The sequence below is a fragment of the Muntiacus reevesi genome, chromosome 5 (genome assembly GCF_963930625.1).
Source record: "Muntiacus reevesi chromosome 5, mMunRee1.1, whole genome shotgun sequence".
NCBI lineage: Eukaryota > Metazoa > Chordata > Mammalia > Artiodactyla > Cervidae > Muntiacus > Muntiacus reevesi.
This window is the reverse complement of record NC_089253.1, coordinates 87,500,376-87,513,691: the sequence shown is the minus strand read 5'-3', so window position 1 is coordinate 87,513,691 and position 13,316 is coordinate 87,500,376. Positions and strand designations below refer to the sequence as shown.

Sequence of the window (13,316 nt, the reverse complement as noted above, 5' to 3'; positions counted from 1 at the left end):
ATGATAGTGCACCAGACAATTTTAAGACTTTATTTTTTTTAATGAATATAAAGTGCTTTGCTATGTGTACTTGTCTTTATCTATCCAGCATCCTTGAGATGTAGAGAGAAACCATGCCTGTCCTCACTGTTTAGATGGGTGTTCCAGTGTGCTGAGAAAATGAGTGAGTGGTTCACAGTAGAAAAGTCCCTCCAAGCCAGGGATCCTTCAGATAATATGTGCAAAACCTCCAGAAGCCAACCAGGCCAGTCTGAGACTAAGGATCCTTCAGATAATATATGCTGTGCTTCCAGAAGCCAGTCGGGCCAGCCTGAGACCAAGAACCAGTGGCCTCATCCAAGGGGGACCCATTAAGCTCTGGATTGTATGAAAGCGGCAGAGTGAGGTCCTTCCTTTGGTGAAAAAACAAAAACAAAAAACAACCTTTAAATGATAACAAGAAACAGAATCAGTGCCATCTCCTTGGTTTAAAAACTGGGAGTCAGGCTCAGTTTCCCCTTGTCGGCCCCACTCAACCCAGGTTCAGTCATGTTCTGTCTCTGCCATGAGCTTTGTTCTAAACTTTGGGAAAGGCCTGTTGCCTCACTGGAGCAAGTGGACCCAGAATCCAGAAGAAATGCCGTGAATTGTTAGTATATTCTCACCCAAGGAACTTCCTTTACCAATTTGTCTCACTAGAGCTGAAGAGTCTAGAGAGCGTCCTCATACCCCCTCCGTCAAAGGGTAAACATCTGTGAGTGTCCCTGGCACAAATCCTGGAGACGATTCTTCCTAGCACTGCCTGCGTCCTCTCCAGCCTCTGCCAACTTCTGGCCATTTGGGAGGCTCTTTAAGGTCACTGCCATCACCTTTCAAAATGTTTGGAATGTCTTTTTGACCTCGGTCAATCTTTTGAACCAGTGGTATCTAGGGTCTCAGCTGGCGCTGGCAGCCTTGGGGGTGCCCTTCATCCGGGCTTCACCCTCGACTCCAATTGCCTGCACCTGTTTCAGCAACATGTGCAGGAAGGAGTTTTGACCCCATTGCAGGCATTCAGTGGTGCTAGCTAGTCACGTAATATTCTTTGAAAACTATGAGGATTTATATTTGGTTCTTGTTCCACCTTACATTTTACAGGATCCCAACTTTCCCAAAGGACCCAATTTGCTGGTCTGTTGATTTAATCCTCTGTCTGCATCCTCTCCTGTTTGCCCATAAGCTATTCAAGCTCTAGAATTAAAAAGTAGTCACTGGTAACCTCTTCGCTTTCCTTTGATTTTTCAAAACTGAAACACACTGTCCTTCTGGCTGATGTGTGATGCATGTTCTCTGACTTTCAACTCCGAGGTCACATTAGCTGCCTCCCCATCTTGATGGGCCTCCCTGTTGCCTGTCAGGAGGTTGACAAGATGCCCCTATGTCTACCTCGCCAGGTGCATGAAATTGAGGGGTTTGCCTTTAAATGCTTTTGCTTTTGTCCTTGACCAGGTTACCACAGCCCTTGTCTCTTTTGCTAGGTATCATTGGTGGACTGACCAGTGTTATAACCTCAACCGTGGAAGGTGTGAAAACAGAAGGTGGTGTCAGCGGTTTCATATCTGGCCTTGGGAAAGGGCTTGTTGGCACTGTCACCAAACCAGTGGCAGGCGCCCTGGATTTTGCATCAGAAACAGCTCAGGCGGTGAGAGACACAGCCACGCTTAGTGGCCCCAGGTCAGTGGTCATGGAGGGGAGTGGCTTTTGCAGTTTCCAGCCCCGGTCTGCTGTCTCTCCTGAGCCATACTGATATGTTTGATCATACACTTTCTGCCTTAATGAAATGATTTTTTAAAAAACTGAATACACGTAACTAAAATTTCTGACCTACCTAATACAAATACATGAAAATGAGGTATAAACATCTGGCATCATTTTCTATATATCTGTATCTATATATTTATATCTGCATATACTGGATGTGTATGTGTGTGTGTGATTTTTTTTTTTTTTAATTAGACTAATCAGAAACACAATGGCATCCTTACACACATCCCCTGTTCACCAAACTGAGTAGACCCCTCCAAACACCCATTAAGAAAACTCTCAGGCCACAGACTGTGTCTTGCTCCAAGGCCCTGTGGCGTGGTTGGAGAATCCAACAGTTGCGGTTCACCACATGGAGTCTGTCCCTTCTTAGTTCTCCCTCCACTTGAAACTGCCAGCCAGTCCCCCAACCTTACAGAGAAACTCCCCAAGGAAGCTGGCAGTTCTTCTGTGGGATGCCGTCTTGCCTTGATACCAGCTGAGACAGGAAATCAGTGACAGCCCACACAGCTCCAAATCCTATAGACTCCAACCACTTTAACTCCGCTATTCATGTTAGTGGCTGATTTTAGCCTCCCTTGTCCAGAGTGACTAATTGGGGATCTTATCAACAAAGGGTGTAATGAATGTTACAGTTCCCAGCCAAGCTAGACTCCACTTAAGCCCAGAAGATTTCGCTGCTGCCTGGTTAATAGATATCCCCTGAGTGAGTTAGTAGGCCCTTAGAATGCCCAGGGCCTGGGCCACATCCACACCCTGTTGCTCCCTCAAATAGGATTTGAAGTGAAATCGTCCCCAATTAAAATGAATCCATTTTCTGTCACCAGGAAGCCTTACTGATGACACATTACTGCACTAGGGGAAATGCTTCAGATCGTAGATGGGGACCACGTCATGTGTTCAGCCAGAATGTCTTCCATCTGGAAGCAGCTGCTTCTTAAAAAAAAGGATCTGTGGAGTTTAGTCCTTAAGTGAAGTTACATTCTATTCTCAGACACAAAGCTGAAACAATCCTTGAGTGTATCTCAAAGCATGTAGGAAGCTGGGGAAAGGGGCAGGAGGGAGCCTCAGAAGGATTTCCAGTTAGTTTCTCCATGTCTGCCCGAGGCCCAAGAAGTCTCTGTCCAGTACTTTGTTAGAACAGTAGGACCCAATGAAGCCCAAGTAAAGTGGAAGGCCCTGAATAATTCAAGAAGACCCATTCTTATCCTTAAAATCCTAGAGTGGTCAAGGGACAGAGTGATTTGTTTCCGAAAGAGTCCGAGGTATATGTGTTAAATTTAGAAACATTATTTTGTGCTGCAAACTCTCATGATGTTGACCAGAAAGAAATCACTTGCATTTTATACAGTGTCAGTTTGGAAAGTTTGATGAAGTTTCGCATTCTTTTAAGGAGCTCAAGAAAGGCACAAAACGCTTGCTGCAGAAAGGTGGTGTTGTCATTTTTACCAGTTGTCTAGCTTTACTGCAGAAAGTTCTATTTAGTGTTAGTCAGCATGTATCTATCACTCATTCATTTTTTGATGAGTAAATATGATTGAAAATTGCCTGAAAACTCAAGGCTGGGAATATAGCAGAAAGCAAGGCTGAGCCTAATCTCAGAGGACTTACAGTCAAACAGGGTAGCAAACATAAAGCAAATAATCATAGAAGTAATTATTTGCTAAAATTGTGATAAATGACACAGGAAATTTACAGAGTGCCATGGGACTATATAATTAGAGGAGGCAAGGAATCGAAAGAGGTTTGCTTATGTGTGGTCAGTGGGGTCAAGAAAGGCGTATCTAGGGAAGTGATACTTGAGATGAAGCCTGACATAAAAGTGTGACCTGGCCAGGTAAAAAGAAGGAAGAGTCACCTCCCAGGTAATGGGGGACAGGGAACCTGTGCACTTTGCCTCAAAGTGGATAGCAGTTGGCCAGTCTAATTGAATTGCCCAGAACAGCTATCTTCTAGTCACTCACTCCTCCTGGAAACTAAAACTCTAGTGATAAGTGAGGGCCCAGGTAGCCATGGGCCCTTGGGCATGGGAGTTCAGAGGGGACGTTGAGCTGCTGCCTCTCTTTGTTCCTGGAGGAGCCAGTAGTGGGAGAATCATGGCCACAGTACCATGCTCTAGACCCATGCTAACTTAGGGCCTCAGAGAAACTTGGTCCTCCACCCTTCATTGCAGTGAAAGGCATCACAGATTCTTCTGGAACTCTGGACTCATTTCCCTTGGTCCATCTGTCTAGATCGAACCATAGGGTTATTAATGAGGAGCCATGTGTTAGAGAGAAAAGATCCCTTAACCTGGAAAACAATAGCACTGGGTCCCAACCCCCTTCCTTACCAGTTTTGGGCCCTTGGTCAAGCCTCCAAGCCCCCTTGAAGCCTCAGTTTTTTCCTCTCTGAACTGGGGATAAATATACCTGTTTGTTTATTCTTTCTCAGAGGTTTGAAACCCAACCAGAGTTATTTTAATGTGGATGTTATAAAGAACTATAAATTGCTGGATGATACTATTTTTGAAGTCACATTAAAGGAGCAGAGAGGTTTTTGCAGGTGGAGAAGCGTTTGAGTGCCTCAAGGGTTTGTTCTGATGACACTGTGATCTCTTAGGAACGTACCAGTTCTCCCAAGGGATAAATCACCCCGATTTCTTGGAAGTGAGTTGTAACCATCTCCAACCATCCCAGTTGATTGAACAGGATCCAGGGGTGTTACTCAGGGTTTTTCCCCACTGTTTAGACAACAGGGACTAACAAATGATTTGAAGGGATTAGAAGTGAGATTCTGACCGAGAGCTGACCTGAGCCCAGGGACCGAGCCAGCAGTAGAACCCAGGAGTCCAGGCGCTCTCCCTCTGAGTCTGCTCTTGGAATGAGACTTTCTGCTTCCTTTGTAATATTTCATCCAAGGGAAGGCTTAGATCTTAGCATCTATGTTTTAACCGACCCAGATTTCAAGCAGATGATAACAAAGCAAGCCATAAAACTGTGAAAGAATATTCCTTCCAGTAATCCATCTGAAAAGTGGCCTTACAGGAAATATTGGCTCCTTTCTGTGTTTATTTGAACATGATTTTATTTATAGGGAACCCCCTCCCCCCTACTTGAGTTCCTTGAGCTGAAAATACTTCCAAGTTCCTCTCCCTATTGGCGTGTGCAGGCGTTCCAAGAAGGCAGCCACCTACCTTTTCCCTGAAATTTCCGTGCAGTCTCACAGTTCTCGGGTAGGCAGGTGGGGGTCGGGGAGAGGGGAGGGCGGAGGACGGCAGAGCCTCTGGCCTCAGCATGAATGCTGTGGGCCAGTATCCCCTGCTGCATTTGTTAACTGCACAAGTATGTGTGGTTTGGAACTGAAGAAGAAAGCCTCTTCCAGGGCCATGTTCTGCTGGCTCAGGTTGCATCTTCTCGTCTCCGTGTGTTGAGCCACATTTGTCCATTCCCAAGTAAAGTTTACAAAAATGGCACTGAGGCAGCCACACTTGAAATGCCACTGAAGCCATGTGGACGAGTCCGCCACCCTTCAGGTGGTGGTGGTTTAGTCGCTAAGTCGTGTGTCGCCCACCAGGCTCCTCTGTCTGTGGGATTCTCCAGGCAAGAATACTGGAGTGGGTTACCATTTCCTTCTCCAGGGCATCTTCCCAACCCCAGAATCGAACCCGGTCTCCTGCATTGCACACAGATTCTTTACCGACTGAGCTACTAAGGAACACTTCATGGGACCAGGCCAAAGCCGAGGCACGTCCAGTTCTCTGCATGTGGGGTGGAGTTTGCTGGTAGCATTTAAAAAGGTACTTCAGTAGAAAACCTTAGAGACCCAGCAGCAGCAAAAACAACAACAACAACACAGAAAAGAAAGGAGGGTCTGATCTTGAGCTATTTATTTACTTGTTTGTTTCTCTGAAACCTGTATGTTGTACATATTGGGGTCACAGGACATTTCAAGAAAGCAGCAGCTGGAAGTGTATTAAGCTGAGCCCCTGAGGTTTCCTCCAAACTATTTCTTCACCTTTTCTGTCAAGACCCAGAACCAGGGGGTAGAGGTGGGAGTTGGCAGAACTTAAAATATTCAAACTAGTTTAGCAAAGCTCAGGAGTGTTGGTGCTTATCTCATTATTTGTCAGATAAGGAAGAGTGGGGAATCCAAAGGATAATGATAGATCAGCATTTAAGGATCTCACCATCGGTGATAACGTTCTGGAATCCCAGGATCCTCGTACTGTGCACATAGATGGAAATTCCAGTTGCTCAGAGAGTTTTTGAGTAACCTTTCAGTTGATTTCACAGGAAAGATTCATGGTGGACTTATTTGACTTCTTCAAGTGAAAACACTCCCAAGATACCACCTAAAATTCGTTAAAGATACTTGACATGAATGGCCTCTTAGATGTGAAATGGAAATGGACTTTTTTTTCCCCAGGCAAAGCCCTTTCTGTTAGTGTTTGCATCCTAACCCACAACTCTCCAGGATAAATGGGTTAAGACCCTCTTGGGTCATCAGAGCCTGGGAGTAGTCAGGGCGGGCAGGTGAGAAGAAGGTCAGCAAAGGGGATTTAGGAAGTGCTTCTCCTGCTCTTCCAGTCCAGTCTGACAACACGGCTCATAACTGCTGTGCTCTGAATGCAGCCGTCTGCCCTTTGTGGTGTATTATAGATAACACGTCAGGCAGAATTAGCTTGCATTAGCCTTTAGGGAACTTCCAAAGGTAAAAAATCTAATAAAAATGTAAACGTCATTAGGATATACCATGCGTGCATCCATGCATGCCCAGTCACTCAGTCGTGTCTGACTCATTTGCAACCCTGTGGACTGTAGCCTGCCAGGCTTCTCTGTCCATGGGATTTTCCAGGCAAGAATACTGGAGCAGGTTGCTGTTTCTTCTTCCAGGGGATGTTTCTGACCCAGGGATTGAACCCGCATCTCTTATGCGTTGGCAGGCAGATTCTTTACTGCTGAGCCACTGGGGAAGCCCAGGATATACCAGTGCTCTCAGTTTTTTCCATCATATTCCCTCTAAGGCAGAGGATGGTGGACCAATGCCCCCTGAATCTGGAGGCAGAGCAAGTCCAGCACTTCTTGCAAAGTTTCTGTTTTATCTTAAAACTGTAAATGGAGTTTACAGTTTATCCCATGTTTGTTCTAAATAAGGTAATATTTTTACATTGCTACCCAGTAAAATCAACTGTTCAGAAAGATACACCATGTCATCCTATAGCTACTGCCTCTTGTTCATTTAAGAAGTACAAGATACTCTTTCCTGATGAACTCTGCAGACCCTCCGAGCATCGATAAAAAGCCATGGTTATTGGCCTGGGTGAAAAGCAAGCACCTAGGACAGGTTTGACCCAGGCTATTTCTCATCTTTGGGTGTATCTGTCTGTCAGCTTGGTAACCATCTGCTGGGGGCAGCCCGGGCGTTAGTTGACATGTCAGTTCTATCATGAGAAGAAATTCAATTTCGGTGAAACTGAAAAATTACTGTTGCATCTGGCTGAAAGGAAGGGACTGTTCATATCTCTCTGGTGTCCAAAAGTGGCCCTGTGGCTCTGGGGGCACCCCTCTGTCTGTCTTCTGCTCACCGCTGACTATGAGGTGAGAACTCTGTGTCCTCACTTCCTGATCTCGCCACACCAGGCCTTTCCCGAGAATGCTTGAACACGGATGGATCCTTCTCTCAATCCTCCTGAGCACACCCAGGAGAAGAAACAACATTCAGAACTATGCTAATGACATGTGATGTCTCACTCGGGTCTGAAATTAAGCTGATGAAGCTACAGAATAAGATATTTTTAAGAAACATCTTAACATGCCTTATAAGTTAAAATTTCTCTCCCAGGAACACAAGCAGAGAACTCTTATTTTCTAAGACAGACTTCTTCCCTCTTGCTGAACTCCAAATACTGTACTCCCCTTTCACTCAAAGGCTCCAGACGATCCATTCTCATTGTAACATAGCTTATGGAAAGCTCAAATCTGTTGATGGAAAAAAAAGAAGTGTGTGTGTTCCTGCACACACATATTTGAGAAAAGCCTTTCCATTTATGAAATCCCATGACTCATTTTTATGCGAGATTATCTGTTAGGGGAAAAACCACTTTTTTGGTCATGGTACATTATTATCGTTTCTAGAAAGGAGAGCGTCTATTTTTTGCCATTTTTGGCTTGCAGAGATGACTGACTTCATGGAAACGGCACTATCCTGCTTCCAAAAGTAAAAATAAATTGAATTCAGGCACGTACGTCTTTGATATATAGTCCTGGTGTCTCAACCAGCAGGTTTTTGCTCAAAGAAAATAGAATGGAAAGTATGATTGCTTTCTGATTCGGGTTTCTTCCATTTAAAAATTAAATAGTCTGAGCGTGCGTGCACATGCACACACACACACACACACACACACATACACACACAAAAGTCCTTATACATGTAGTCCCTTCCTTGTTCAGAGACTTGATTTTTAAAACTCTGGAATGACCCCCAGTCTTACATACATAAGATATGCATTTGAGGTTTTTGCTTTTAACTTCAAAAGAAGCAGAAGTGTATTTCTTCCTGAGAAAAATTTGTATTCCCTATATTAGAAAAGAATTAAATGTCATTTAACTGTTGGTGGAATTCCTCTGCCAAGGCATGAGGTTTATTTATTTTTAGATTTTGATGGCCATCTTCTGTCTTTCATGGTTTTCCCTTCCAGAATCATCCCTCTTTGCCCAAGATGAAATTGGAGTCTCCCTGAAAAAAAGAATCCAGGTTTGAGTTCATAGCCCCTGCTCCCAGAGAGCTTTAGTCAGTAGGATAATTCTGAAATAAATGGAGGCCATATGGGCTAGCAGAGAACTGACGAATGTAGTACTGTTTGAGAAGTAAAGGACTGCAGCCATGGGTGGAAGAAAAGGCTGACTTGGATGTTATTGACTCCAAGTTCCCTCACTCTGAGACCTTTTTCGAGAACTCTTTCTGTCAGACTGCCTCTCAAAGACAGACTTGTGCTAAGTTTCTCACTGATTTGTCAAAAGGCAGGGTGAGGAATGAGGGAGAATGAGATTGAATTAGTGTAACATTTTAATCACAAAGAAAATTGTGTTGTATTTATTATATATGGGTGGGGCTTCCCCAGTGGCTCAGCAGTCAAGAATCCATCTGCAGTGCAGAATATGCAGGAGAAGCAGGCTGAATCCTTGAGTCGGGAGGAGGAAATGGCAACCCACTCTGGTATTCTTCCCCAGAAAATGCTGTGGACAGGGAAGCTTGGCGGGCTACAGTCCATGAGGTCACAAAGAGTCAGGCACTACTGAGGACTGAACACACACACATATGTATTATATATAACTCAAATCAGGTTAACAGTTTACTAACCTATATCCTTAGTGGATTTACTTTAATATGTAGAGAACACGGATTTCTAATTAGCACATAATTTATACATATGGGTCCTTTTAGGACAGAGGTTCTCAAAATAAAGTCTAAGGACCCCTGGGGACACCCCCCCAATACTTTCCAGGGGATCTGTAAGGTCAAACCTGTTTTTGTATATTTACATATTCATATATAGATATACAGAGGGAAAAACAACTATTTTTATAATATCATTCTCTAATGAATGAACAGAGTTTTCCAGAAGCTACACAATATGCGATATGGCAACAGGTTAGCTGTGGAAGCAGATAAGAGAATGCAGCTGTTTTCGATTAAGCAAGAGTTAAAGAGATTTGCAGAAATACAAAACAATGCCACTCTTTGCACCTTCTGTGACTTCATGAATATGTCACTGGCCTACAAATACCTCTACCTGGTTAATTTCTTTGACAAGCTATTTTGTTTGAAAATACGGTGATGATCCATCACCTGCTTATAAATAGTGCATATCGGTAACGATGGATTAATGTGGATTAAACTGTAGGAGCCACTGTAACACGATGCTTCACTTTGGCTTCCTGCCAACAATTGTCAATCCTCCTGGTTTGCTCCTGACTTTTACTGGGTTTCTTGAAGCAACAATTGGGAAGATTTTACCACATATCAGAAGGACCTCTCACAATAATTTACCTAATTCAATCCTTCACCTTAACCTACCATCCCAATAAATTCTAACTTCAGCAGCATGGTAAGTGCTCAGCAGAGGACTTCAGAGTGCAAGGTCCATCTTGTTAAAAGGCCACTTGGTTGTGTGAGCGGTGCCCTGAGCTTGTTCAGGAAATCCAAAGGGTACCTCTCTGTCAGAGTTTACTTGGCAAAACCTCAGTTTTCTGCCCTGGCAAAGTTGATGGAGCAGGATAAATCCACAATATTTGGATAAGTTCCTTTGAACTCCTTGCAGAGAGCAGTTTTTATGAGGCCGTTGTTCTCCGTTAACACCAGAGACAGCTCCTAGTAGATTTTCCCCAAACATACTTCAAACATAGATAATGGCAGGGGTGACCCAGGCTGTATCATAAAATCCCAGGGGCTGCTGAAAACTTCAAAGGGGAGTCAGCACAGTGCTTCACCTCTCGTTAGGAGGAGGATGGATCACCCTGGTGGGTTGGGACTGGCTGAACGTAGTGTAACCTCACTAAGTACCTCCAGGATGGGACAGAGGACAGGGCTCTGCAGTCCTCTAGACTTGACTGAGCTACTCTAGCAGCACAGTTAGGGTAGTAAGACTGGCACCCATTCACCTCCCAGGGCATCATCATGTCACATTAGCATGTGTGGGTACCTTCACATCTTCTAGTGGAAAGATGAGAACCTCAAAGTGTTTCCATGTTCATGTTTGAACTGTTGATGGGCCCTGTTAATTTAGTTAATGAACTTGTGATATTCTAGCCTGATTGCTCAGAGAGCTCTCTGGTTCATATGTAGGTGAACTGACAGTAAAAACTCATCAGGTGGTGAAGTACTGACCTCCTGCTATATTCCAGGCGTATAGCAGGTATTAAGTACTGAGAATATTCAGTACTGGAGGACAGACTGCCTTGAAGAATCTTCCAGATTCCTGAGACTCATCAAAGTGTCTGTGGGTTAATATTCTTGAATTAGTCTTACATGTCCATTAAAGCAAGTTTCCTATAACTTTCTTGAAGTACTCCTTTATTAGTGATTTGACTTGCTATTTGTTCTTGGAAACAAATTGCATTTGTGTGTCGGTAGTCTATATATTTGGTGGTGTGTATTGGTGTATATTTGATAGTTACAGGCATTTTTTCCCCACATTATTAGGTCACCACAACCCTTTCAAAATAAATTGTTACCGTTTTACTAATTGTTTACAATTGGATAATTATCTCTTAATTTTCCAATTGTTCTTTCCACCTTAGGCATATTTACTAAATATTCTTTAGTTTATACAATTAATAAGAACAGTGTTTTTAAAAAATAAAATTTTGACCTTAATGATCTCTTTGTGACAATTTTTTTTTTTATTTTTTCAAATTAAAGTTTGTTTTATCAGAGTGAATAGCATACCCACACTTTCAGAAGGCAAAGATTTCTTCCTGTGAGAAATAAACCATCAGTCAGCTGCCCCATTTTTCCCCAACCCCTGACTCCTGTTCCTCTCGAGGCAGCCATCTCCAGTACTTTGGGCTGTATTTTCATTTTGGAGGTACTTAACCTCCATGTTTCTAAAGGAATAAAAATGAGAATAGTGCTATTTCTTGATGTCATTTGACTTCTTATTGCTGTCTATACATGTCCCCCGCACCCCTCCCATCACATTTTTCAGTATACTATAGTTATATCATTTTCTGGTAAATCAATAATTCCACTTTTACCTTGTTGTTGTTCAGTCGCTAAGTCGTGTCCAACTCTTTGCAACCCCATGGAGTGCAGCCTGCCAGGCTCCTCTGTCTTCCACTATCTCCTGGAGCTTGCTGAGATTCATCTCCACTGAGTCAGTGATGCTGCCTCTATGTAAATAATATTCCCAGTGAAGCCATGTAGGTTACTATGATTATGTTTCCAGTTTGGTTTAACTTTGTAGTTTGTTTTTTTCTCCCTGGAGCCAATAATCACTTTATTTTTGCTTAGTTTTATATAGACCTATTCCCAGTTTATCCTCAAATTTTTATCTACTTTTGGCTTTTTCACTCTGAGGTTAGTAACTCCTTTTTAAGAGATTTTTCCTATCTGCCTGTTACTAATACATCCATACACTGTCCTGTTGTTGTTGTTGTTCAGTCACTAGGTCACGTCCGACTCTTTGCAACCCTGTGGACTGCAGCACACCAGGCCTCCCTGTCCCCCATCAGGCATCTCCTGGATGCCTGAGTTCATGCCCATGGCATCAGCAGTGCCATCCAGCCATCTCATCCTCTGTCATCCTGTTAATCTTCTACCTTCAGATCTTTTCCAGCTTCAGGGTCTTTTTCCAATGAGTTGACTGTTTGCATCAGATGGCCAAAGTATTAGAGCTTCAGCTTCAGCATTAGTCCTTCCAGTGAGTATTCAAGGTTGATTTCCGTTAAGATTCCTCCTGTACATGTTTAAAAATGTACTTAGTAATTGATCAGTTACACTTTTTTCTCTGGAAAGCTTTCCCCTAGCAGCCTCCTGTTCCTGTCCTCTGTAGAGTGAAGGCCCTCATTCTCTCCTGAGTTTCTTTCTTCCATTTGCTTGTTTTGGCCTTTTTCTTTCATGAATAGACAGTTCCCAGATGTTTGGTGATCTTTGACGAGGTGTTCTCCTATCTTGAGAGGAGGTGCTAGTCTGCAGATTGGGGACTCTCTGTGTGGGGCCCGGGGCCTCACCGTGAAGCATCAGGTGGGGACCTGCTGGTGCCCATCTTCTGTTGAGGAGGAGCGGGCTAGCTGTGGGTGGGAGAGCCCTGCTGTCTCACTGCTTCTTATCCAGACTGCTACCCAACTTTCATGTTTTCACCATCTCACAGACAGGCCTCCCTGTTCCTCCCTGATGCCCCAAGCACTCAGAGCTCCTCAGTGCACCCCCTACTTTCTGAAATTCAGCGGTTAATACACTAATTAGCTCACTGCTTTGTGGCTGCTACTCCCTCAGGCTTACATCTCAGCACCACTTGTCCATCTGCTCTTCAGCTTCTAAAATGTTGTTGACACCTTCTCTTTATCCTTTTGGATCCGTGCCACTTGTATCCCTTCGCTTTCACTTTAGAGGGGTCTCTGGACTCAATCTGTCATAGTTAATCAGAAGTCCTATAATTTAGATTTTTTTCACTAATTCATTCATCTTTTCTTGATGTCTTTTCTCCTCCACATCCAGCTAGTAGCTCTGAATTAATGTAGTTTTACTGAAATCCATATACATTGTTTCTGCTAAAACACTTTTTTAAGTTTGGTGGTATCAATAAATAAAAATAATGCTAACATTTTTAAACCTTTCCTGTGGATGTTTACTATGTCCTACGTATTTTACATGTATTATCTCATTTAATCACCGTGACAGCTTTTGAACACCATCTGCTTAGGGCGGTCAGCAGCCCTTCTTTCCCAGAAAGATTTAGAATGCATCTGGAGAGAGATCATTGCTAGTCCCAACCCCAGCTTTATGTCTGGTACTGGTCTTTAATCTCTCATTCCATGTGTTGTAAAGAAACA

At 43.5% G+C, this 13,316-nt stretch overlaps 1 protein-coding gene across 2 annotated transcripts in view; it reads left to right on the top strand.

The window, feature by feature from the left end:
- The window catches only part of VPS13D (vacuolar protein sorting 13 homolog D), a 265,793-nt gene that overhangs the window by 207,723 nt on the left and 44,754 nt on the right, over positions 1–13,316 (top strand). For both annotated transcript variants that reach the window (XM_065935730.1, XM_065935729.1), the window contains exon 66: positions 1,497–1,692. In XM_065935730.1, the coding sequence (XP_065791802.1) occupies positions 1,497–1,692 (196 nt within the window). The remainder of the gene's footprint in view (positions 1–1,496; positions 1,693–13,316) is intronic.